Source organism: Phocoena sinus, chromosome 4, assembly GCF_008692025.1.
Source record: "Phocoena sinus isolate mPhoSin1 chromosome 4, mPhoSin1.pri, whole genome shotgun sequence".
Taxonomy (NCBI): domain Eukaryota; kingdom Metazoa; phylum Chordata; class Mammalia; order Artiodactyla; family Phocoenidae; genus Phocoena; species Phocoena sinus.
In genome coordinates, this window is record NC_045766.1 from 73,379,862 (window position 1) to 73,407,069 (window position 27,208).

The window sequence follows — 27,208 nt, forward strand, 5'->3', positions numbered from 1 at the left end:
TTTTCCACTAAGCTCTTTGGAACTGAACACACAAGAGGCCATTTCTAGTCACTTGTCCTGCTGTTGAGATTTTTTGCCTCCAGATTCCTCAGTTAGAGCTTTATTGCCCTTTAATAGTACAAATAGTTAAACTTTTACCCTTTAAAAAACAATTATGTTAAGTGTGGCACTCTTAAAAAATATTATATGTAGTGACATATATAGATAAATTTAAAGAAATAAAAACTGGTGCCATTTGATACTTTTTTCATTAACTACAACCATTACAGTTCTTGTCACCATATTTTGTCCAACGTTCAAGGAGAAAAACATGATACTTTTCTATCGCCTTCTTAATTAGCTGTCAGAAACCCGGTATTGGCCCCTGGACTCAACAAGTCCACTATTTCTCTCAAAGTTAAGCCCTTGTCCCAAGGGCTTTTCCTGACAATGACTCATTTTACCCAGTTCACCATTCCTCTCTTTAACTAACATGAGTTGAGAAGGTCAAAGCATCATTTGTCCAATGAACACCTTTCCCTTTCAGCTCTTTCACAAAGTGGAAGGGAGCCCAGCTCCACAGAGCAGCTGCACTAGCCAGTGTTAATTCCCATGAGTGTTTTTTCTCCTTTTATTAAGTAGATTGTGATTCTACTACTTATTTTTTACTTTTTTCTTTTGCATTTTTTTAAGCTGAGTTATCAAATAACTGAAATTTACATTTAGTGGTAGTTACAAAGGATCTTTTTTGTTCCTGTGGACAAATTCAAAGCAAATGTATTGCCTTTATATCATATTGTTTTCTGAAGGCTCATCATCTCTTTTAGAACTAACCATTTTTAAACATATTGAGAGCATTAATAAGGTTTCTAGATAAATAGCATACATTTCTCCATATTAAACAGGCAGGTTCTAATATTCACATGTACACTCTAACATTCAGTGTTTCCCTTATGCCTACTTGAGATGATCCTACCTGACCATCACAAGCATGCCCAGTACCTGCCCCAGTTCCATAACAGTGTCTTTGAACAAGAGAATGTGGCATGGGTTGGTGCAGGTAATGGGACCAGAGGAAAAATATGAGTGATTAAAAAGAGGCACCACATACCTAGAGAGAAGAGTGCTGAAAACGGCCCCACACGGCAAGACGTGCTGGCACACTTAGCCTATGTCAAACCTGTAAAGGACTTCTTACAGTCATTGCACATGTACTCTGGGCTTTACAGAACTGTCATCTGTCTCAGATTTAAAGTCTATACACTGAAATTCTTTTAGAATATAACCGCCATCAGTCAACAATATCAAAAACAGTGCGCCTTTTAAAGCATGCATTTTATTCCACCATTTGCCAAGCAATGGTTAACAGTATTTATTTGAAGGCAGGAGATAGAAAAAATACAATTTTAAAAGACTGGGTACTAAAAAAAAAGGCTGGGTATTTTTCCAGGGTGGCTTTAGACTGGAGTTCTTGACACATTCTCCTTCCCCTCCCTTTCCCCTACCAGAAAGAGTAAATGGACATTCCACGTGGGCCACCTCTTCCTTCTCCACTCCTGCCTTCCACCCAAGTCTCACCACCACCATCACTAACACTTTTAGATGGGTTCCTGTTATGCTGCTACTTCTGCTAAAACAGTTGATCATTTGCCTAAAACAAAATGAAGGAAAATGAATAAATACAAACTCGTAGGTTTAAACTAGCATTCTCAGGTCCCTCTGCCATGGGAGGGAAGAAGAAACCTATACCTCTTCTTCTTCCTTTGTTCTCTCCTACTTCTGGGCATTATGACCTTTACTTAAACATGACCACCTGCTATGTTTCACTTGTAAATAAAATCAGGGATGTAATAATGATCACTTTTGAAAACAGATAACATAAAACTTAATATTGAAAAATTTGTCAGATCTTCTGTCCAGAAAACATATATAAAGGTGAATGATTTCCCTTCTCAGTATAACTTTTTAAATGTTTACAAGTTAAATTATGAATGAAACACTGAAGAATAAAGTGATTGTTAAAAACCTCCAATAAGGTTGGGCATATGGATAGTCTCTTTATTATTATACTTTTATTAAATATATGTTACAGTCAAAAAACTATAGTTGGTGATAAAAACTTCTGAGTCCAATATCTTATGTTCTGGAGTTATTATATGTTACGTGTGAAAGAATATTTTCCTGTTATCAAGTCCAGTAATGCTTTTATTTAATTTCTTAATCTGTGAACTGGAGGGTTTGGATGATCTCTAAGGCCCATTACAACTCTAGATTTATTTTGTACAATTAGTAAACAAGACTTAGTTAAGATGGACTTGATTTTTAGAGGAATACCAAGTCATTCAGTACACCTGACTTCCAGGTAATAAATTTCCCCTGATTATTATGCTTTCTTCATTCTTTGAACCTTCTTGACTCACCTGGCTTTCTCCAAAAACTTCCCTCTCCTCAGCCCACCCCCAGGTTTTGTCCTTGCTTTCTGGCCTATTTTTTGTTAATAGGGAAGAATGAGTCGAGAAAGAGGTTGCCTCACCCACTCAACCACTCTCAGGCCTCACATAACCCTAAGTCAGCATCCACCTCTGTTCATTTTATCCTGAATGTTCATACTAACCACCAACAATTTTATTCTGCTATTTAGTAGTAAAATCAAGCTGAGAACATAGAGGATTCTTTGTGGTTTTGTTTTTCAGCATTTTGATTCATCATAATAAAAAATGTTATGGGATATGTTTCTTTGAATATGACTGAGATGATCATATTGAATTCTATACTCAAATCTGTGTTTCTGATCCACTGACTTTATTTTTCTGTTTTCCTTTCCTGCTCACACTTTGGACAGGACAATCTTTGTTCCCCTTCTGACATCCTTCAGCTAAACCTCAGCGTAAAAAGAACTGTTGAAACACTACTTTCTCTTGGGGCACATTCAGAAGAATCCAGTTTTGTCTCTCTATCTATCCAGCTTTTGGGTTTTGTGGCATTTTATTGTACTTTAATGTTAACTCTCTGTATGCTTTATTACTGGATCTTCCCCCTCTAGCCGAAAGTGCATTCCAGTGATTTTTCCACCTCATTCCTGTGCTTGGTAAAGGAGGTTTGTTTCTCATTCAAAAGTATTTACATATGTGCTTTTTTTTTAATTGGTTAGCCATCAAAGAGCTAACCAATAAAGGAGATAACTTCTTTCCTCGTGTGTCCAGATGAGCAGCTCATCACATTAGGAAGCATTTATGATTGCTAACAAAGAGCAGAAAGACCAGTATATTTTCTTCTGCTCATTTGTCCATTCTCCTGGCCTATATGTGGCCTTGTTTCTCTTATCATAAATGCTGAGCAGGGCCTACTAATACAATCCTGAGCCTGTTGTTAGAATATGACTTAGGACTTTATTTCCAAATGGCATAATAAAATTTCCATCTGGCCTTCTTTCCATGCCTCAATACAACTGAAGTGTTGAAATTGTGAGAAGTATTAAAATTATGAGTTGCTGAACTTTTCAACAGCTGTTCATGAGGAAACAGTTGTACCCCTTCTGTTCTGGGGAGCACCTGGTCACTTAGATCTCTGCATTGAGCTGTGCCCTGAAATCCTGAAATCTGTCTTTATTGGTAGGCACAAGTCCACCTAATAAGCATCTGCTCTCTGGACATCTGGAAGGCACTGGCCATTTAATCCTAATAATTTTAATTTGATCAGAATGTTCAGTCCAAAGATAATGTAGGTTCCCTAGATTGCTATTCTGAGCCCATTGTGTACATTGGAAACAGTACACAAGCAAATTATCTGGAGCTGTCCTTTCAGGGGTAGGCACCTGTCTGCACATTTATTATGTTTGTTATCTTTAACTTCACTTCTAGAATCCTATTTAGAATTTAAAATTGGAATTTATGTAATTTCCAGTATATTTGAACCATCTTAATAGGTGAACTTATATTTGATAGGCTGTTGAGGAGATTTTATCTGAACAGTAGCAGGTAAAGAATTAGGCAGCAATCTCTGTTCTGTACCCAAGGTGATGAATGCCTCTTTCAGAATGCTTAGTATATTAGCTGCTAGCCTTAATGCTTGAAAGTACTTTATAATTGCATTCAGATTCTGGTTCTCATAAATAGTGTTTCTGAACATTCAGGAATCTCTGAACTCTGTTAAGAAAATTGGACAGCTGAACTCATGTATGAAGGAAGATTGTGAGGAACCATATCATGTTGTAGAAGTCAATCTGAGGATCTGATTGCTTTGGTTTTCTTTCATATTAAATGGGAAAATTATTTAACACATTAAAAACATTTTATTTTTAATGCTGAAACATTGAACACTGTGTTGAAAACAGCAGTAGTGCCTTTTGGAGTTGGGGGGAGGTTTTTTTTTGTTTTTAAGATGTCTCTGAGTCAGAGATCATTCAGTTTTGTGAAGTTCTGTCCCTTTAAAAAAACACATGGTGTTTTATGTGGTTTTGGGGGAGTAATGGTGCATTCTCTTCAGAACAGAGTTCGCTCTAAGCCAGCTAGAAGGTAAATGTGCATCTGGAAAGCATAAGCCACTGAGGGAATGTGTAAGCCACGGGCTTATGGGTCGCAGGGCACCCCTGGAAACGGAGATCAAGGAATCGGCCTCAGAGGAAATATGTCTCCCTCCAGAGTAAAACACCCTGCAGGTTCATTTTAAGTATAGTTAATCTGTACTTCAATTGTACTCAGAAGATTTATACAAAGTTGCTAGTTTCTTAAGATCAAAAGATTCCATTTACCTTGTTTTATCAAGGTAAGTATTAAATAAAAAGAAAGTGATTAAGAAGCACAAGTACCAATAACGGTTCATAAAACATACTTGTTATATTTTTTATTGCAACTGGTTTTGTAAAACTTCCTAATAATATATTAAGTGCCAATGAAAAGCTGAGAAAAATCCAGTTATCTTCTTTAATAAGTATGTATAGTCTTTTTCAGTAGAACCAGAATTCCACTTTCATTCAAGAGTAACCTCTTCTTTCTTTCATCTAATCAATGATAGATGTTATTCTTATGATATGCCTTTTTGTCTTACAAGAAAGGATTAACCAAACACATTAATGAGGTAATAAACAAGATAGAAGTAATTTAACTTGCTTAAGCAAACATGTAAATGCTTTTCAAATATATGTTAATTAATGTGTTCCTGACTAAGCTCACATCATAGTTCTCCAGCATAATTTAATCCATTAAAAACCTTAAATACCAAGATATAAAATACTTTTTCAAATATGATTTCTTTATTTAAGTTCTGTAATTCAAGTTTTTAAGTAACTCAAACTGGGCCTTCCGTGAATTATCCAGTGTAGGGGACATTTTCTCAAATACTTCTAAATCTCAAGGATATACTTCAGTTTCTTCCCGTGATCCCTGCCTGGTCTGAGAACCCTGATTTTCATAGTCAGGACTATAACGTAGAGAGCATTCCTCTCTCATGCAGTCTGAGTTATGGCATGAAACTATCTTGCATTCCTATGGTTTGTAATTTCCAAAGCACTTTCTCCTACAATGTTATATCTTTAGGCTTCAGCCATCCGGTAACTTGGAACTGTTTTTCTATTTTCACCTGCCTCATTTTACTGATCTGCATTGCTCTTTTATTTATCAGGGGTGAAGGGTGCTGCTTTTACTCCATAGTAGTATGTTTATCTTCTGTTGTATGTAAAAGTGTATGTAACTTGTCCATTTTCTCATATTCAAAATGATCTGGATGTACTTTTAGATGTATTAATAAAAAAAAAAGTGACGAGTGTCAGGTACCATCTCTGTAACTCATATTAACAGAGGTCAGATTCTCAGGTACTGACTTCTCGTATCTCAATTCATTATTATGAGGGAGAGAAGAGATGCTTATTTTTTATTTTCAGTTCTGTGATGTTCATCCTCTTTTCTCTTCTGTTTGTTTTTATGTTACATTGTCCCATTTCAGGAGCAATTATGTTTGCCTCTCCACATTTTAGAAGAGAAAGGTTTGAGCCAGGTTGCGCTGACGGTCCAGGCTCTCCTGGAACTTGCCCCGCCCAAGCAGCAGCAGCACCAGTTATCTGCTGTGTAAGGACTCCCAGCACCGTGGGCGTTGGCCTGGCCAAAACGAAACAGGACAGCGTGACTGCTGCTGTGAGCCGTCTGCTTAACAAAGCGCTTATGTGTTCTTGAAAGGGACTGTTTCCATGATTCCTAACAGGAATATTTTGCTTCATTTCTCCATTTTAGGGGAGGTTATATCCATTTGCATTGAATTGTTTATGAAGACACGGTTGGTTTTCACAAATGAAACTTAATTCTGTCATTATTGAGAACCCAACACTGAAGCCTAACCTGGCTGTGCTTTTCTAGAGAGTAGGCTCTTTCACATACTGAAAACTATCTTCTCAGAAGGATATTTGTCTCTCTTGAAGGCACAGCCATGCTGTTATCTTTCCCTGTTTTCAAGCCCTCTGGAATCCACTAGTTTCTAAACGTGCTTGTTCATTAGAATCTCCTGGAGAATTTGTTAAAGTACAGATTCTCGGTTGGTCTAGAGTGAGGCCTGGGTATCTGCATTTCAACAAACATTCCAGGTGTTTCATATAGTGGAAACCATTGTTCCAAGCTAGATATTTGTATAATTTGGGGGGAGTAATGACTTCACCGTGTTTTTCAGCTCTGTTATGACTACTTGGACTGTTCTGTCCAAGATAAAATAAAAATAATGTAGAAGGTCTAGATTTTGCACAGTAAAACAATGAAACATACTGTTGCATTTAAGGCCAGTGTCCTAGACCTCCCCCCAGCTCCAGTCCACCACCACTTAGAGGATGGTTCCATGTATCATCCCACTATTATCTAAATATTATAATCAAGCACTCTACACACAGGGTCCAGATCTTTAGGCTGGTAGCTTGTGGCACTCTGCATCCTGTGTGTTGACTTCACTGAGCTCACCCCTTCTCCCCTGCAAGCTGCTCCCGGGATACCTGGACCTGCGAACACCTTCCAGTCACAGCAGATGCACTTCCAGCTCCCCAAATAACAGAAGATTATGAAAATAAAGGAAGAGCCAAGCTTCTTACATTTCTTTCAGCTAACTGCCAATTTCTGTAGCTGAGTTAAAGCACTTGTGGCGTTGTAAAAACAGCTTGCTCTCTTTTCATCTAGCCATCTAGCTCCCCCACCAGTGCCTTATTTACTCAATTATGGGTGCAGTAAAAGGGCCCAAGGGCTCAGACAGCACAAAACCAGGAGCCCTAATTCAAGTCTAAGCCACTTGGGTCTTTCTTCCCCTATATTTTGAGACCTTTTTAGTTGTCAGTGATATCTTCTGGTATTCACTGCCTTTGTAAACCAAGTAAAGAGAGTAAGTGAAGATACTAGTTATCTAGGTTTTTTCCTGTTGTTTACTGTTCTGGGGTTTCTTTACCAGTACATACATTTAAGAATAATGTTCTCTTGTTTTATCATGTAGCAGCATCTAAAAGTAACTCTGGATAAAATCATGTTGAGTATCTGGCCAAAATAATGTTTTCTCCTTGTTGTCACAGGTTTAAACTTATATAACACAAAACATCTGAGCTCAAAGCCCAATCCTTCAGGGTCCTTATGAAACAAAAGTAAAATGTGTTTTATCTGCTTAGAGCCAGACCCCCTTATATTTACAGTTTCAAACAGACCCACCAGTCAGTCATAGGACTTGTTTAGAATTTAGCTGTGTATATTTTTTAACTCTAGGTATTTTTACTTCTAGTCAACATTAAACCTCAGTACAATCTCCAAATTATAGACAGCCATTTGAAATGAAACTCAGCAAAGGACAGGACTGTTTGTCACATAGTTGCAAGGAATAATCCCAGTCAGCATACATAATGCAACATTTGGAACATTTGTGACTAATTTTCCCATAGGATAATTGGAATTTTCAACGTATTTCACATTTTATACATAGCATGAAACTTTATTCATATATTTTTATCAGACTAATTCAAATTTATATTTGAATAGTTAGAAAATATTTGTTTACAGTTTTGGTTGATAATGAAAGAAAAATATATTGAATGTCTTTTCTATGTCAAGATGCAAAACAAGTCATGATGTTTTTGTTGGAAAATTTTTGTACTCAGTGTTTTGTATATACCTTTTTTTTTTTAACTGGAAAGAAAATTTAATATTTAGCCTTGCTAGACTCTAATATAAGATAAAGATGACTTTGTTACAGTTCCACCTGACCATTTATGAACTTCCTACTGAAGCAGTGACCTTCCCAGCGCTGAAGAGTGAATGAAGAAAAGGCTAAGTGCCCGCCCACCAGGGCCCCTGCTAACGGTGGAGATTTTAAGTCAGCAGGTTTCTGGGCTTTCAGTCTCATACTTGCTTAGCACTCCAAACCAATTTTCTCTGGAAACAACTCATGGGAGAAAGGGCCTTTGTATTTGGCTAGAATAGAATAGGACACTTAGTAGTAGTGGGTCACTTTCCTTAATAGCTTTTGAAAATACAGCCTCACAGCTAATCAAGGAGTCTGATTTCTCTACTTGATAAAAGTCCAGCAGTGACTAATGATGTATGACTACGCTGATGAGTATGATGAATTTTTTAAAACTAAGCGCTTAAATGGTTATAGAAATGAAGGAGAACATGGATATTCAGAAACGTTTTTATATACATATTGCAGTAAGGTGGTTTACAGCAGATTTCATTTTATTTCTGAAAATGTTGTAAACATGTAATTAGTAAAAGATTTTGTAAAACATTGTCCTATATTTGTATGTCTGTAAATATAATGCATAAGTTCTAAGAATAAACATGTCAGTATCATGTAATTTTAAATTGCCTGTATGCCACTTTACACATTGACATTAAAATAAAAGACAACACTTCAATAGCATGAAATAAAGGCTGATTTGAAAATGTTCATACCTAAAGCATGGTTTCCTTGGCAAAAACAAAAGGGTAAATTCTTTGATGGAATATCAGTAGAAACTGGGTCCTCATAATGGTCCCTTGAGCTCAAAATATACTTTTTTAAGGAAGTATACATATCAGTAGTGTCCTGTATTTGGAGTTAGATATAAGGCTTAATTTTGAAATATATGTGACCCATTTGAAAGACTTTTCTCAGAAATTACCAACTATGCTATAGGGAGAGCTTTAGCATTCCAAGACATTCTATTCTGATCAATCAAGGCAAGAATGACCCAATGGGCTCATTCTCTTTTAGCGGGAGAGAGAGAATGACAATCAGCTTTATGTGCCAGTCACAGATTAGGTATTTTCACATGCTTTACCTCTTTTAGTCTTAATACCCCATAAGGTGAGAGCTATTGAGTAAGCAAAGCAGGTATAGGCCCTACTGTCTCACATCTCAGCAATATCTCGAAACTCATCTCGCACTGACCTGTGTCCCCTGTGTTTCCTATGTGTGGGCTGTATATTCTGACATCTCACTTCTATCTTGTATTTATCATTTATATCCCTACCTACTTCCCTGAAAAGGAGCTGAAGTAGCTTATAATAAGATATATGTTCCATGTGACACCCCCCCCATAAAAACAGTAAAGTGATAATAAATTTAAAAGGCAGGCAGGAACCAACCTTTATTAAAACTTTATTGTGTATGTAATATTCTAGACACTTGATAAACATCATCTTGTAGTTCCTACTGAACACCACTTTTGCTCATAAGAGTGTCATTTATTACACTAGAAGGAATCAATAGCAGAATAACTGAGACAGAAGAATGGATAAGTGCCCTGGAAAACAGGATGGTGGAATTCACTGCCATGGAACAGAATAAAGAAAAAAGAAAGAAAAGAAATGAAGACAGCCTAAGAGACCTCTGGGACAACATTAAACACACCAAAATTCACATTATAGAAGTCCCAGAAAGAAAAGAGAGAAGGGACCCAAGAAAATATTTGAAGACATTATAGTTGGAAACTTCCCTAACACGGGAAAGGAAACAGCTACCCAAGTCCGGGAAGTGCAGAGAGTCCCAGGCAGCATAAACCCAAGGAGAAACATGCTGGGACATACAGTAATCAAATTGACAAAAATTATTAAAAGCACCAAGGGGAAAACAACATACAAGGGAAATCCCATAAGGTTAACAGGTGATGTCTCAGCAGAAACTACAAGGCAGAAGGGAGTAGCATGATAAAGTGATGAAAGGGAAGAACCTACAACCAAGATCACTCTACCTGGCAAGCATCTCATTCAGATTTGATGGAGAAAGCCAAAGCTTTACATACAAGCAAAATCTAAGAGAATTAGGCACCACCAACCCAGCTCTACAACAAATGATAAAGGAACTTCTCTAAGTGGGAAACACAAGAGAAGAAAATGTCCTACCAAAAACCCATAACAATGAAGAAAATGGTAATAGGAACATAAATATCGATAATTACCTTACACATGAATGGATTAAATGCTCCAACCAAAAGACACAGGCTCACTGAATGGATACAGAAACAAGACCCATATATATGCTGTCTACAAGAGACCCACTTCAGGCCAAGGGACACATACAGACTGAAAGCGAGGGGATGGAAAAAGATATTCCATGCAAATGGAAATCAAAAGAAAGCTGGAGTAGCAATACTCGTATCAGATAAAATAGACTTTAAAATAATGTTACAAGAGACAAGGAGGGACACTATATAATGATCAAGGGATCAATCAAAGAAGAAGATAAAACAATTACAAATATATATGCACCCAACATAGGAGCACCTCAATACATAAGGCAACTGCTAACAGCTATAAAAGAGGAAATCAACAGTAACACAATAATAGTGGGGGACATTAACACTTCACTTACACCAACGGACAGATCATCCACACAGAAAATTAATAAGGAAACACAAGCTGTAAATGACACAATAGACCAAAGAGATTTAATTGATATTTACAGGACATTCCATCCAAAAACAGCAGATTACACTTTCTTCTCAAGTGCACACGGAACATTCTCCAGGATAGATCACACCTTGTGTCACAAATCAAGCCTCGGTAAATTTAAGAAAACTGAAATCATATCAAGCATCTTTTCCGACCACAACGCTATGAGATTAGAAATCAATTACAGGGAAAAAAACCATAAAAACACACACATGGAGGCTAAACAATACGTTACTAAATAACCAAGAGATCACTGAATAAATCAAAGAGGAAATCAAAAAATACCTAGAGAAAAATGACAACAAAAACATGACAATCCAAAACCTATGGGATGCAGCAAAAGCAGTTATAAGAGGTACGTTTATAGTAACACAGTAATCCTACCTCAAGAAACAAGAAAAATCTCAATCTAACCTTACACCTAAAGGAACTAGAGAAAGAAGGACAAACAAAACCCAAAGTAAGTAGAAGGAAGAAATCATAAACATCAGAGCAGAAACAAACGAAATAGAAACAAAACAATAGCAAAGATCAATGAAACTAAAAGCTGGTTCTTTGAGAAGATAAACAAAATTGATAAAGCTTTAGCCAGACTCATCAAGAAAAAGAGGGAGAGGACTCAATAAAAATTAGAAATGAAAAAGGAGAAGTTACAACGGACACCGTAGAAATACAAAGCATCGTAAGAGACTACTACAAGCAACTCTATGCCAATAAAATAGACAACCTGGAAAAAATGGACAAATGCTTAGAACGGTATAACCTTCCAAGACTGAACCAGGAAGAAATAGAAAATATGAGCAGACCAATCACAAGTAATGAAGTTGAAACTCTGATTAAAAATCCTCCAACAAACAGAAGTCCAGGACCAGATGGCTTCACAGGTGAATTCTATCAAAGATTTAGAAAAGAGCTAACACCCGTCTTCCAAAAAATTGCAAAGGAAGGAACACTCCCAAACTCATTCTACGAAGCTACCATCACCCTGATACCAAAACCAGACAAAGCTACTACAGAAAGAGAAAATTATAGACCAATATCACTGAGGAGTATAGATGCAAAAATCCTCAATAAATACTAGCAGACAGAGTCCAGCAACACATTAAAAGGATCATACACCATGATCAACTGGGATTTATCCCAGTGATGCAAGGATTCTTCGATATACACAAATCAATCAATGTGATACACCATATTAATATATTGAAGAATAAAAACCATATGATCATCTCAACAGATGCAGAAAAAGCTACTGACAAAATTCAACACCCATTTATGATAACTATCCAAAAAGTGGGCATAGAGGGAACCTACCTCAACATAATAAAGGCCATATATGACAAACCCACAGCAAACATCATTCTCAATGGTGAAAAACTGAAACCATTTCCGCTAAGATCAGGAACAAGACAAGGTTGTCCACTCTCACCACTATTATTCAACATAGTTTTTGGAAGTTTTAGCCACAGCAATCAGAGAAAAAAAAATAAAAGGAATCCAAGTCGGAAAAGAAGAAGTAAAACTGTCACTGCAGATGGTATGATACCATACATAGAGAATCCTAAAGATGCCAGTAGAATACTAGAGCTAATCAATGAATTTGGTAAAGTTGCAGGATACAAAATTAATGCACAGAAATCTCTTGCATTCCTATACACTAACAACGAAAGATCAGAAAGAGAAAGTAAGGGAACAATCCCATTCACCATTGCAACAAAAAGAATAAAATATCTAGGAATAAACCTACAAAGGAGGTAAAAGACCTGTATTCAGAAAACTATACACTGATGAAAGAAATCAAAGATGACACAAACAGGTGGAGAGATATACCACGTTCTCGGATTGGAAGAATCAATATTGTGAAAATGACTATACTACTCAAAGCAATCTACAGATTCAATGGATTCCCTATCAAATTACCAATGGCATTTTTTACAGAACTAGAACAAAAAATCTTAAAATTTGTATGGAGACACAAAAAACCCTGAATAGCTAAAGCAATCTTGAGGGGAAAAAACAGAGCTGGAGGAATCAGACTCCCTGACTTTGGGCTATACTACAAAGTTACAGTAATTAAGACCATATGGTACTGGCACAAAAACAGAAATATAGATCAATGGCACAGGATAGAAAGCCCAGAGATAAACCCACACACCTATGGTTACCTAATCTATGACAAAGGAGGCAAGGATATACAATGGAGAAAAAACAGCCTCTTCAATAAATGGTGAGGGGAAAACTGGACAGCTACATGTAAAAGAATGAAGTTAGAACACTCCCTAACACCATACACAAAAATAAACTCAAAATGGATTAAAGACCTAAATGTAAGACCGGACACTATAAAACTCTTAGAGGAAAACATAGGAAGAACACTCTTTGACATAAATCACAGCAAGATCTTTTTTGACCCACCTCCTAGAGTAATGGAAATAAAAACAAATAAACAAATGGGACCTAATGAAACTTAAAAGCTTTTGCACAGCAAAGGAAACTATAAACAAGAAAAGATAACCCTCAGAATGGGAGAAAATATTTGCAAAACGAATCAACGGACAAAGGATTAATCTCCAAAATGTATAAACAGCTCGTGCAGCTCAGTATTAAAAAAAATAGGGGCTTCCCTGGTGGCACAGTGGTTGAGAGTCTGCCTGCCGATTCAGGGGACATGGGTTCGTGCCCCGGTCCGGGAAGATCCCACATGCAGCGGAGCGGCTGGGCCCGTGAGCCATGGCCACTGAGCCTGCGCGTCTGGAGCCTGTGCTCCGCAACGGGAGAGGCCATGACAGTGAGTGGTCCGCGTACCACAAAAAAAACAATCAAAAAATGGGCAGAAGACCTAAATAGACATTTCTCCATAGAAGGTAAACAGATTGCCAACAAACACATGAAAAGCTGCCCAACATCACTAATTATTAGAGAAACGCAAATCAAAACTACACTGAGGTATCACTTCACACCGGTTAGAATGGGCATCATCAGAAAATCTACAGACAACAGACAACAAATGCTGGAGAGCGTGTGGAGAAAAGGGAACCCTCTTGTACTGTTGGTGGGAATGTAAATTGATACAGCCACTATGGAGAACAGTATGGAGGGTCCTTAAACAACTAAAAATAGAATTACCATATGATCCAGCAATCCCACTGCTGGGCATATACCCAGAGAAAACCATAATTCAAAAAGACACATGCACCCCAATGTTCATTGCAGCACTATTTCCAATAGCCAGGTCATGGAAGCAACCTAAATGCCCATCGACAGACAAATGGATAAAGAAGATGTGGTACATATATACAATGGAATATTATTCAGACAAAAAGAAATGAAATTGGGTCATTTTTGGAGACGTGGATGGACCTAGAGACTGTCATACAGAGTGAAGTCAGAAAGAGAAAAGCAAATATTATATATTAACGCATATATGTGGAACCTAGAAAAATGGTACAGATGAACCAGTTTGCAGACCAGAAATAGAGAAACAGATGTAGAGCACAAATGTATGGACACCAAGGGGAGAAAGTGGCAGGGGGTGGTGGTGTGATGAATTGGGAGGTTGGGATTGACATGTATACACTAATATATATATAATAGATAAGTAATAAGAACATGCTGTATAAAAAAATAAATGAGATGCCAAAAAAAGAGTGTCATTTATGACACTCTTTGCTCCTAAGTGCCGTTTTTCACTATAGGCAAGTTGAATAAAGTCAGAATCAGAGACATTACAGGAATTACTGAAGTTTTAATGTATCACTATAACTAGGATTATGTACTTTTTTTCTGGTGAGAAAGAGCGAGAGGAATCTTCACAAGACTCCTAGAAATATTTCTTCCCAGGAATTTTTTTTTCAAGTTATGAAGAAGCTCTGAATCCACAGTATAATCCTAATTAAGGGTTTGAAAACTAGTATAACAGTCAAGGTGACCTAGTATAACTAGGCCTCACCTGAGAATGTCCAAATAAGAAACAACCTGTAGATGAGTTATCTGTGATGGTAAAAGATGTTTCTTACTCCCTTCAGGTCCTCCTTCCGACCTCCAAAACACCAGCAGAAAAGACAGAAGATAACTTGGTCACTTCTTGCCTCTCCGCTTGTCCTTGTCTTTGCCTTTACCTTTACCTTTTGAATCCTTGCCATCATCTTTGTCCTTCTTGGGCATTCTGAAACCACCAATTTCCTTCCGCACCACAGTGCCTCGCCACCAGGCCTGGAGCTGGAAGAGGACAGGGAAGCGGGTACAATTTGTAGTATGCCTGACAAGCTGCATTCTTTCTACATAAGGGGATTGTTTCTTCATAAACTAACTTCTGTGAAGATGGTCTCTGAGACACAGAAGTGGCCAAGCATGCTATCCTTGAGCAGTGCTTGCCTGTTGTGCAGGACTCAGAGCTTAAGCCCTGGACTCTAAAGTTTTCAAGGAGTAAAACTAAAGAAAAGGGATCTGATTAGGCCTATCTTTCCTTTACCCTTAGAAACCTGAGTCCCTTGTACTGCTGCTCTTTATGAACTTCCAAGTTCCCCGAATCTAACAACCATTTGATCCAAAAGCGATGCTAGTTACCTGGACCACAGGCAAAAGCAAGCACTCAGTCAAAAATGTGCAGATAATCTAGTGATTTCAGTAGGTTTCCTGGTGCATTTCAATCTCTAATGATTGATGAAAGGATCAAAACTCCCCTTCAAAAAGGATTTAGTTAGCTCCCTTGAATATCTTAGTCATTAGACACAACTGTTCTAAATACAGTCTGGTCTACTTTCAAATCAGATTAAGCTTCAAAGACTGGGAGCAAATCCACTAATGAAAAGAAAACAAAAATGGTCCTCAGCTACCTCTTACCGTTTTGCTCTAAATCGAGGAATCCTGACAAATAGAAAACACCAGAGAAGCTCAATAAATACTTGCTAACTACACATCTGACTCCTAATGGAAAGCTCAAGTTTGGGTTTAAATACCTGGTCCTGAATGTACTTCAAAGTTTACTGTCTTAATACACCCCCTAATATACATCCTAAACCACAGCTTGCACACTGTAGGGTCTCAGCAGATACTTCTCTTTCAGAGAGAAGAGCAATTGTCAAAACTACAGTTTTAGTCCAGCTGACGTTATTCTTGCTTGAAAATATTTCCCAGAATCTGACTTGCCAGTTTCATCATCACTAATATACACAAGTTCATATAAAACTCTCTCTCTTTTTTTCTGAACTGCTACTTAATCACCTTCACCTTTTTTGAAAACAGCTCTTGATCTGAACCTAGCAGATAGCCTGGACTGATTTATAAATAGGATTTTAAGAAGTAGTAGTATATTAAAAAGAATTCCTTTAAGAGCTGTTTTGGTTAGAACTAGTATTCATAAGTTTGACCTCTGGGCACAAGTTCTAGGTTTTGCTTCCACTGCTAACCACCTCTTCCTTCCTGGATTAAAAATTGGGGGCATGTCCTTTTCTCTTAACTGTCTCCCTGCACCACGGGCCGTGTGTTGGCAAAGCCCAATTTTTAGGCCATGCTTCCTCACAGATTCCCTGTTCCACGTGTGATAATAAACGAGAGATGCTCTGCATTCCTCAGTGTTTGGCCAGCTACAGAATTGAAAAAGCCCCAAGATGCCAATTACCAAGGTGCCAGTTTTCTACCTTTATGCTGCTCTCTAATTCCAAGTGATCCTGTTCTATCTTCTTCCGGGTCTTCTCCTTTTCTATACGATCTTCAATGATGACTTGTTCATATTCCCTTATCTGCAAAAGTAGACATCAATCATATGTTACAGAATTTGCTCACTAAGCTGTGGTCCAGCCAGCCCAGGTTTTTTGTGTTCTTTTTTTTTTTCTGCACCACATGACTTGTGAGATCTCAGTTTCCCAACCAGGGATTGAACCCCAGCCATGGCAGTGAAAGCCTGGAATTCTAACCACTAGACCACCAGGGAACTCCCCAGCCCTGCATTTTTAATATAAAACTTTAAAATGAACCATGCCAGAACTTCCCTGGTGGCACAATTGTTAAGAATCCACCTGCCAATGCAAAGGACACAGGTTCAAGCCCTGGTCAGGGAAGATCCCACATGCTGCGGAGCAACTAAGCCCGTGCGCCGCAACTACTGAGCCTGCGCTCTACAGCCCATGAGCCACAACTACTGAAGTCCACACGTCACAACTACTGAAGCCCACGCGCCTAGAGTCCGTGCTCTGCAACAAGAGAAGCCACCGCAATGAGAAACCCACGCACCACAATGAAGAGTGGCCCCTGCTCGCCGCAACTAGAGAAAGCCCACACGCAGCAATGAAGACCAATGCAACAAATAATTAATTAATTTTAAAAATTGCCCTCTTCTTTAAAAAAAAAATGAAATACTAACTTGATGTGTGGCTAATGACATCAAAATAATTAATTTTAAAAAACTAATAGAATGTATACCTACAAATAGCAGCCATCTTTTAAAAGAGAAATTTGAGAAGTTCTACATCTATTCAATGATGAAACCATAATCAGAAGCTTTTTATAAATCATCATTTATAAATTATCTTCAGAGGTCATAAAGTAGAAATAAAAACAGTATCTAGCTCAAGGAGTTTGGGGAGGGTTAAATAAGTTAGTTATACATGTAAAATACTAGAAAAGTGCCCGGGACAGATTAAGCAATATAAAGTGTCGGCTGCTGCTCTTATTGTCCCCATCAACGAGGACGTCATCATCATCATCAAGAAAGAATCCTAGTGGTTTACAGGCATACCACGTTGTGACCAAAAAGAGTATCCCCCAGCTACTGTTGCTTAGCTACCACCCACTCCTCAGTGCTCTGCCTTACAGTATTAAGCCTCTGCTTCCTTACCGTCTTTGCAAGTTCTTGAAGGTGTGCTAAGTCACTGGCCTTAGCAGCTTTGAGAGCATTTAGTTCATTCTGTTTCATTTCTGTGTCCTTATCAAATTTCTCCATCCAGAACTCTAGCTTCTCCTCAAGTTTCTACTTGGAAAAAAACATTAAAATATGACTCTACCAGACACAAAACAGTATATACTGTATGAAGTCATTTATATAAGGTAGAAGTACAAGCACAACTTTTCTATAGTGATAGAAGTCAGAATAATGGTTACTTTTGGGGGGAGGGTTAGTTTATTGATTGGGAATGGGGCAGGAGGGAGACTTCTGGGATGCTGTAAATGTGCTCTATGTCTCTATCTGGATGGTGGTTACAGGGGTGCTTAGCCATATTCATCAAACTATATACTTAATATTTTTGTACTTTGTGTGTGTTATTACCAATTTTAAAACAGGTGGGGGGGACTTTCCTGGTGGTCCAGTGGGTAAGACCCTACACTCCCAATGCAGGGGGCCTGGGTTTGATCCCTGGTCAAGGAACTAGATCCCGCATGCATGCCGCAACTAAGAGTTTGCATGCTGCAACTAAGAGTCCACGTGCTGCAACTAAGAAGTCCACATGCCACAACTAAAGATCCCACATGCTGCAACCAAGCTCCCGCATGCCACAAAATAAATAAATATTTAAATATTTTTTTAAATAAAATGGGGGAAAAGGGCCTTCCACGTGTCTGGACAAGAGAAGTTGCAGTGAAGAGGAAAGGAATAAAGGGTAGGTAGAAATTCTGAAAGGTAGGAATGGCATCAGTCATCTCTTTGATTGCCAAGACTAAATAATAGTCGAGAAGTGTACAATGTTTTCAAAATTCTAAAAGACAATAAATGTGAATCTAAGATTCTATTCCTAGCCAGCCTCACATTTAAATGTGAGGGGAAGAAAGAAATATACCTGGTCTTTCTGAAAGAGTTACTCAAGGATATACTTTATTTTTTTAATATATTTATTTAAATAATTTATTTGGTTGCTCCAAGTCTTAGTTGCGGCTTGCGGGCTCTTTAGTTGAGGCTTGCCACCTGCTTAGTTGCAGCTCACTGGCTCCTTAGTTGTGGCATGTGAACTCTTAGTTGCAGCATGCATGTGGGATCTAGTTCCCTGACCAGGGATCAGACCTGGGCCCCCTGCATTGGGAGCAAGGAGTCTTATCCACTGCACCACCAGGGAAGTCCCTCAAGGATATACTTTAGCAAAATAAAATGAAAGAGATATGAATAAGAAATAGTAAAATGTATATTTAAGCTATATGTCATAAATTTTTAGTAATAAATCATAATCTGGAACTAAATCCCAAATTAGGCAGTATAGTCTAGTGGAAAAAGCACAGGCTCTGAAGGCAGATTGCCTAGGCTCAACTCCCAACTTTGGCACTCAAACAAGTTTACTCAACTCTCCAAAGCCTCAGTTCTATCAACTGTAAAATAGAAATATATAGTGAATGATTTCAACATGGGATGTAGGAGAGGAAGAGAAGAGGTAAGTAAAAGCTTTGCCTTAATAAAGGCAAGTAGATAGAGATATTGATTAGATTTAATAGAAAGAACAAAGCTAAATGTTTAAGGGTTACCACTGCAAGAAAAGAATGTATGACAAACTCCTGAAGCATGTACCTCAAGAATGAGACATCAAGAGGAGCCTTTAGATGGTATGTAAACATGATATTTTAAAAAATCAATCACAATCCATGATTCTGATTAACTTAGAGCCTGTCCGTTTGCTGCAATCATGTCTTTAACATCTTTCTAAATCTTAACACTTTCGTTTTCTTTTAATCAAAAAAAAGAGAACAGGCTCCAGGCAGGCAAGATGAGCTGGCTGAAATGTAATAACATCATCTGATATTTCTTGCACTTCTATTTACATTAATTTCTATTTACAGCAAATGATACTGGCTTTCCTTTTATAGCAATAATATTATCTTAACTGAAAATAAATTGATATAGTTGTTTAGGTGAATAACTAACTAGAAAATAGTAGTAATGCAGGTGGTATGCAGATATTACAAAACCAGGAAAGCGGTATGCAAATAGTTGAAGTTTGCACTAGAAAGCTGGAAGTCAAGAAATAAAAATTCGATCAATTCCACTATTGGATGAGAATCTGCCTTCCAATGTAGGGGACACGGGTTCGATCCCTGGTTGGGGGACTAAGATCCCACATGCTGTGGGGCAAATAAACCTGCGCACCACAACCACTGAGCCCGCGTACTCTGTAGCCCACGTGCCACAACTGGAGAAGCCCTCACGACACAACAAAGAAGAACCCACGCGCCACAACAAAGACCCAGCACAGCCAAAAAAATAATAAATAAAATAAAATAATTTTAAAAAGGAAAAAAAAAAAAAAGGAGAGCAACAACTAGAAAGCTTGAAAAGCAGGAAACATAAAATAATATGGAAACAGGACTTCCCTGGTGGCGCAGTGGTTGGGAGTCTGCCTGCCGATGCGGGGGACGCGGGTTCGTGCCCCAGTCCGGGAGAATCCCCCATGCCTCGGAGCGGCTAGGCCCGTGAGCCATGGATGCTGAGCCTGCGCATCCGGAGCCTGTGCTCCGCAGCGGGGGAGGCCACAACAGTGAGAGGCCCACGTACCGAAAAAAAAAAAAAAAAAAATATATATATATATATATATATTATATATATATGGAAATATCAAGTATAAACAAATGAAAAATCCCAATAAAATTAACTGGAGTAAATTCCCCTATCAAAAAAAACCTCTCAGATTTTTTTGATCCAACTATGAGCTATTTTTAAAAACCACAGTTAATATAATCAAAGCAAAAAGAAAGCAGGTTTGGCAATTAATATCTGGCAAAACAGAACTCAAGCCAAGAATAATTAAATGAGACAAAAAGGGATATTTTAAACTGATAAAAGGCAAGCTTTATTAAGAAGATATTACAGTTATAAACTTTTATATTCTAATAACATATTTTTGGAATATATAAAGCAAAAAATTAGAAATGTAAGAAATTGACAGATCCACAATCATCTTAGGAGACTATCACACCTCTCTGAAATTAATAGCTCAGGTAGACCAAAATAAATAACAATATGAAGAATTTGACAGCTAGACTAATAGACAATTCCACAACTTTGTACCTAACAGAGAAAACATTCTTTTAAAATACCCATGAAATAGTCATATAATGTGAGCATATATGAAGCCCAAGTAAGAGCTCTACAAATTCCAATAAGCATAACTCTTATATTTCACATTCCTAGACCATAATGGAAGACAGTAAGAGTGTAAAGGTCAAAGCATTGCTGTGAGCAATAGAAAGACAGCCTACACTCTTTCCTCTCCAACCTTAACTACTTGGACAATTAAAAAACACCCTATTAATAAGGGGAGGGGGAAGGGTAAGCTGGGACAAAGTGAGAGAGTGGCATGGACATATATACACTACCTACCAAACGTAAAATAGATAGCTAGTGGGAAGCAGCCGCATAGCACAGGGAGATCAGCTCGGTGCTTTGTGACCACCTAGAGGGGTGGGATAGGGAGGGTGGGAGGGAGGGAGACGCAAGAGGGAAGAGATATGGGGACATATGTATATGTATAACTGATTCACTTTGTTACAAAGCAGAAAGTAACACACCATTGTAAAGCAATTATACTCCAATAAAGACGTTAAAAAAAAACCCTATTAAATAACTAGGGTTAAAAAGGAAATAACAAATAATAATAACAACAACAAAAGGAAATAACAAATTGTAAACTAAAAATTATGATGCCTACAATTTACTTTTAAAGGCCCAGAAAAGGTAAGATGGATTAATGGAGGAAGGATGTATAGACGTGATAAAGCAAGAATAATAAAATGTGAATGGTAGAATCATAACTAGAAGATGGGCTTTAGGGCATTCACTGTAAAATTCTTTCAACTTTGTGTATATTTGGAAACACTCATAATAAAATGTTGGGGAAAAATAAATAAATTTCAAATTATTTGGAAAGGAATGACAATGTAAGCATTATTTATTAAAACTTCAGACTGTACTCAGAAAAGTGTTGGTTTATATGCATTTACAAGAAAATAAGGGACTTCCCTGGTGGCTCAGTGGTTAAGAATCTGCCTGCCAAATGCAGGGGACATGGGTTCAATCTCTGGTCCAGGAAGATCCCATATGCCGTGGAGCAACTAAGCCCGCAAGCCACAACTACTGAGCCCGCGTGCTGCAACTACTGAAGCCCATGCACCGACAGTCCGTGCTCCAAAACAAGAGAAGTCACTGCAATGAGACGCCCACGCACCAAAATGAAGAGTAGCCCCGCTCACTGCAACTACAGAAAGCCCGTGTGCAGCAACAAAGACCCAACGCAGGCAAAAATTTTTTAAAAAGAAAATAATAAAATTTGAAAATAAATGAATTGAGTACTTAAGAAACTAGACAAAGATTAGCAATATAAGCTCAAAGAAAATAATTATACATAATTATAGTAACTATATAATTAAATAATTATAAATAATACATGAACATAATTACTCAAAATTAAAGCAAAAACCAATGTGACAGGGAACAAAACAGATTTGCTCAATAAAACCAAAAGATGGATTTTATGAAGACCAATAAAATGGTCAAACCTTTGACAAAGCTCAGCAAGAAAATGAGAGAAAAGACACAAATTTTTTAAAGTAAAGGATGGAAAAGATAACTTCAGAAATAATAGAAAAATTTAAACTGTAAGAGACTATAGATCACGTTTATACTAATAAATTTGAAATGAACGTTTTAATGAAATGGATTATTTTCTAGGAAGATATGTTACCAAAAATCACTCAAAAAGAGTTTTTTTTTAAGTAAAGACATCAGTAATCATTTTAAAAAATGGAAAAGGGAGCCAAATATCTCCTTTAAAATGATACCCAGCAAGACTGTTTATGACTGAATTTACCAGTTTCAAGGAACAAATAGTAATCTATTTTGTTCTATTTTTATTTTGTAGGTTTCAGAGTATAAAAAGATGAAAAGCTTCCCAATTCAAACTGCCAAGCTAGCATAACTGATCACAATACAACAAAGAAGCACCAAAAAATGAATCTATAGGTTAATCTCATTTATAGAATATATAAATACAAAATAAAAATCTACAATTCTAACTGTCTAGTAAAAGAATAATAAATTATGAACAAGTAGGATTTATCCCCCAAATTTAAGATGAGTCAAATCAACAAATCTATTAATGTGTTTTAAGTTATTAACATATTAAAAGAGAAAAAGATCATCTCATCTCAATGGATTAAAAAAAATCCATCTCATAAATCTGAATGCTCATTCCCGATTAAGAAGAAAAAAAAAACTTAATATATAACTAAAAGGAAACTTTATTAACTTGATAAGGTTTACCTCCCATAAACCTACAGTGCAAACGTCATACGATCCCCATTTGTGCCAATTATCAAATCACCATCCTCTCAGCTCCAAATCATCCTTCACTGACCCCACTTTGTGAAACTTGGTGCTTGCAGTAAACATTTGTTTTGCAAGCTTGCAAAATGTGAAGCTTTGTCAGTAGAGGGCGCCAGAGGGATATGACAGAAGAGCTTCTCTCCTTGGTTCCAGTGTGCTTCCTCTTTTGTTTCAGGGGCACAGCTCACGGTGGCATGGGTGTGGGACATTCAGTGGCACTTGTTCACCAAGTTTTGCTGACACAGCAGAAGGATTCTTGCTTGCCAAACACAGTCCACAGTTCCCTGCTTGCCAGCTTTACCCTACTAGCTGTAAACCAGCTCTGACCCAGGGCAACAAAGCAAACATCCTTCCTTGCATACTGTCCTTTAGCCCTAGAGTTCTCTTTTATCCCTCCTTTGTAGCCAATTCCTCTGGGTCTGTGAATTTACTTAGTCTGGAAACTGGATGAGAGGTCTTGACTCTTCATTGTGGTGACTCAAATCAGGTTTTTGGCAACTAGACTTGGACCTTTTTCTGTTATATAGATCAAGTAATGCTTTATCAGGCTGCCCATCAATTTTGTTCCTAGAGATACCACAATTAATTAGTCATTGCCAAACAACCCTGTGGGCAAAGGCTTTCTGATTACCAGTACCTCTCTGCTGCGCTCCATGGCAATCGTGTCCACCTTCGCTTTGGTAGTCAGGTGCTGCCACATGTCCTCTGGCACTCCATGAGCCCATCATCCCCACCAGGTGTTCCCATTCTAAGTTGCAGGGTCCTATTCTTTACCAAGGAACCCTAACTTGCACACGAGAAACTTGGCATGACTATGAATTCATGTGTAATACTGACTGAAACATCATTAAAACCAAGAATAGAAAAACGGGGCCACATTATTATTACTACTACTACAAAACACTACACTTGCCACTCTATCTGTACAATAAGCCACAAAATGGAAATAGACATATAAATAATGAAAGGGAAAATATAAAATTGTTATTATCTACAGTCAATAAGATTTTCTACCTAGAATATCCAAATGAATCAACTGAAAAACCATTAAAACTAATATGAGAGGACATAAGGAATCTAGAACAATATTACAAAAATGAATAGAATTTCCATATACCATGCACTTAGAGACATGTCCACTGACAGAAGGATGGTTACCTAAATTTTGGTATAACCCCCTCATGGCATGTTATATAGCAATTGTACTGCCTTAGAAAACATTAAAGACAGGGACTTCCCTGGTGGTACAGTGGTTAAGAATCTGCCTGCCGGGCTTCCCTGGTGGCACAGTGGTTGGGGGTCCACCTGCCGATGCAGGGGACTCTGGTTCGTGCCCCGGTCTGGGAGGATCCCGCATGCCGCGGAGCGGCTGGGCCCGTGGGCCATGGCCTCTGGGCCTGCATGTCCGGAACCTGTGCTCCGCGGCAGGAGAGGCCACGGCAGTGAGAGGCCCGCGTACCGCAAAAAAAAAAAAAGAATCTGCCTGCCAATGCAAGGGACACAGGTTCAAGCCCTGGCCGGGGAAGATCCCACATGCCGCAGAGCAACTAAGCCCATGCGCCACAACCTAAGCCTGATCTCTAGAGCCTGCAAGCCACAACTACTGAGCCCACATGCCACAACTACTGAAGCCCACATGCCTAGAGCTTGTGCTCCACAACAAGAGAAGCCACCGCAATGAGAAGCCCGTGCACCGCAACGAAGAGTAGCCCCCGCTCGCCATAACTAGAGAAAGCCCATGCGCAGCAATGAAGGCCCAACACAGCCAAAAATAAATCTATTTTTTTAAAAAAGAAAACATTAAAGACAAAGTAACTTCTTTTAAAAAACCGAGTCTGGAAAAACATATATAGTATGATCCCATTTATGTCAAAAACAAATATAAATAAATACTAAAAACAAGTATTTAGGTACATACACAAATATGTACATGAAAGGAAAAGAATATGGAAGAAATCTTTGGAAAGGGAAGTGATTAAGACAGCTTTCGCTTTTTGAAAATCTATGTATTTCTGTACTGTTTCCAATTTTTCGTTAAAAAGTATTTGTGGGGCTTCCCTGGTGGCGCAGTGGTTGAGAGTCTGCCTGCCTATGCAGGGGACATGGGTTCGTGCCCCGGTCCGGGAAGATCCCACGTGCCGCGGAGCGGCTGGGCCCGTGAGCCATGGCCGCTGAGCCTGCGCGTCTGGAGCCTGTGCTCTGCAGCGGGAGAGGCCACAACAGTGAGAGGCCCACATACCACAAAAAAAAAAAAAAAAAAAAAGTATTTGTGTATCACTTGTGTTATTAGGGCCGAAGATGTGAGGGACACTAACTTCATGCATCCAACATCCATTTATCCACCCACTCATCTGATCGTCATCAAATACCTGCTATACTTCTAACATTTGAAACAGGTAACATGACACATAATCCTGAAGTTACAGGGGTACAGGTTCTAATAGCCTACTGATATATTTTTCAGTAAAGGCCTGTGAGATAGCATCTAGAAATTATTTTCTTTAACCACAGATTTAGAATTATTTGCTGCAAATTCATCCAGTTTCTCAAAGGCAGGCTATATCATAAGTAAGCTGGAGATGTTTTCCTTATTCATCCAACAGGGATATTTTGAAAGGTTCCATTCAGCTTGGTTTGTTATTAGTATTGGAAATACTAATTAAAACCATTCAGTCATATATAATTCAGACAAGAAGAAATGAAATAAGTAAATAAATACATGGAAAAATGGTCAATTCTATTAGTAAGCAAAAAATGCAAAATAAGACAATTCATTAAATTAGTAGACTTTTAAAAATATCTAAAACATTGCAGTACACTGTGGGACAGGACCAAAGATGGATGGAGTGATAGAATTGAGGAATGTTAAGCCCTCTGTCATAAAGCAGACCAGTGCCTTTGTAGAAGGAGTGAAAATGCGCATTTATAAGCCCCTAATGGATCGTCCTAAATGCCAAGGATTAGAATCCCGGATCCAGCATTTTGTATGTAGGGGATGCACGGAGCACCCACATTTATTCCCTGAGGAAGAAACAAAAGCCAAAAGGGACTGTAATGACACACTAGAGGAAGAAAATACTATTTTGGAGAAACCAACAAAGACAGTTTGTGTTGATACAGAAGTTAAAAGCATCATTTAACCACAGAAAACTCACCAAGATCTAGGAGGCAACAAAAGACTATTAGGCTAAAGAAGTTCTTGCTTGAATAAGAAAGAATTTAAACATTCTTTCATTCCTGTCCAAAAGAATTAGAGATGGAAGAAGCAAAAAGCAATTTTAAAATGGACATATATTTACATACACCTGGAAAACTGTGCCTTGTGTTCAAATTCATTAAAGCCAGATCCTGCAAGTAAAAAAAAAAAAAAAAAAAAAAAATCGAAAACGGCTAGTTCTATTGAGGATACCTTGAAATTAGTGCTTGCATAAATTGCTGATGTCAGTGTAAAACAGAAAGTACTAGCACTATTTATCAAAAGTCACAAAATAACAGACTCTCTGAATTAATAATCTCATGCTTGAGATTTACTTTTAGTAAGTAATTGCAATGAATAAAACAGTTATTTGGGCAAAGCTTTCATTACTGAATTATTTATAATAATGAAACTTTGGAAATAATCTAAATATCCAAAACAAAAGAGTAACAAATTATGGAATAACCATTCAATGGAACATTATAAAACCACTTAAAATTATTTTATGAAGAGACTGCAATAAAATGGAAAAATGAGTAAAAAACCAACTGGCAAATTTTTTAAAATTAATTAATTTATTTTTGGCTGTGTTGGGTCTTCATTGCTACATGCAGGCTTTCTCTCGTTGTGGTGAGTGGGGGCTACTCTTCATTGCGGTGCACAGGCTTCTCATTTCAGTGGCTTCTCTTGTTGTGGAGCATGGGCTCTAGGCGTGCGGGTTTCAGTAGTTGTGGCATGTGGGTTCAGTAGTTGTGGCGCATGGGCTTAGTTGCTCCATGGCACGTAGGATCTTCCCAGACCAGGGCTTGAACCCGTGTCCCCTGCATTGGCAGGCGGACTCTTAACCACTGCGCC

The 27,208-nt window shown here is 38.0% G+C and overlaps 2 protein-coding genes across 12 annotated transcripts in view; one reads left to right on the forward strand and one right to left on the reverse strand.

Annotated features, from left to right (window-relative positions):
* Nucleotides 1-8,877, forward strand: part of LRCH3 (leucine rich repeats and calponin homology domain containing 3) — a 115,958-nt gene extending 107,081 nt beyond the window's left edge. For 8 of the 11 annotated variants that reach the window (XM_032630257.1, XM_032630248.1, XM_032630254.1 and 5 more), the window contains one exon: nucleotides 5,920-8,877. In XM_032630257.1, the coding sequence (XP_032486148.1) occupies nucleotides 5,920-6,045 (126 nt within the window). In that variant the 3' untranslated portion in view covers nucleotides 6,046-8,877. Of the gene's footprint in view, nucleotides 1-2,821 lie in introns of all 11 variants that reach the window. The other 3 variants (XM_032630246.1, XM_032630249.1, XM_032630252.1) reach the window with 1 other exon arrangement.
* A 5,843-nt stretch (nucleotides 8,878-14,720) lies between these two features.
* The window catches only part of IQCG (IQ motif containing G), a 40,479-nt gene continuing 27,991 nt past the window's right edge, over nucleotides 14,721-27,208 (reverse strand). Inside the window, exons 9-11 of the mRNA XM_032631697.1 lie at nucleotides 17,698-17,829; nucleotides 16,502-16,603; nucleotides 14,721-15,080 (exon numbers count right to left, since the gene is read on the reverse strand). Coding sequence (XP_032487588.1) covers nucleotides 14,940-15,080; nucleotides 16,502-16,603; nucleotides 17,698-17,829 — 375 coding nt within the window. The 3' untranslated portion in view covers nucleotides 14,721-14,939. The remainder of the gene's footprint in view (nucleotides 15,081-16,501; nucleotides 16,604-17,697; nucleotides 17,830-27,208) is intronic.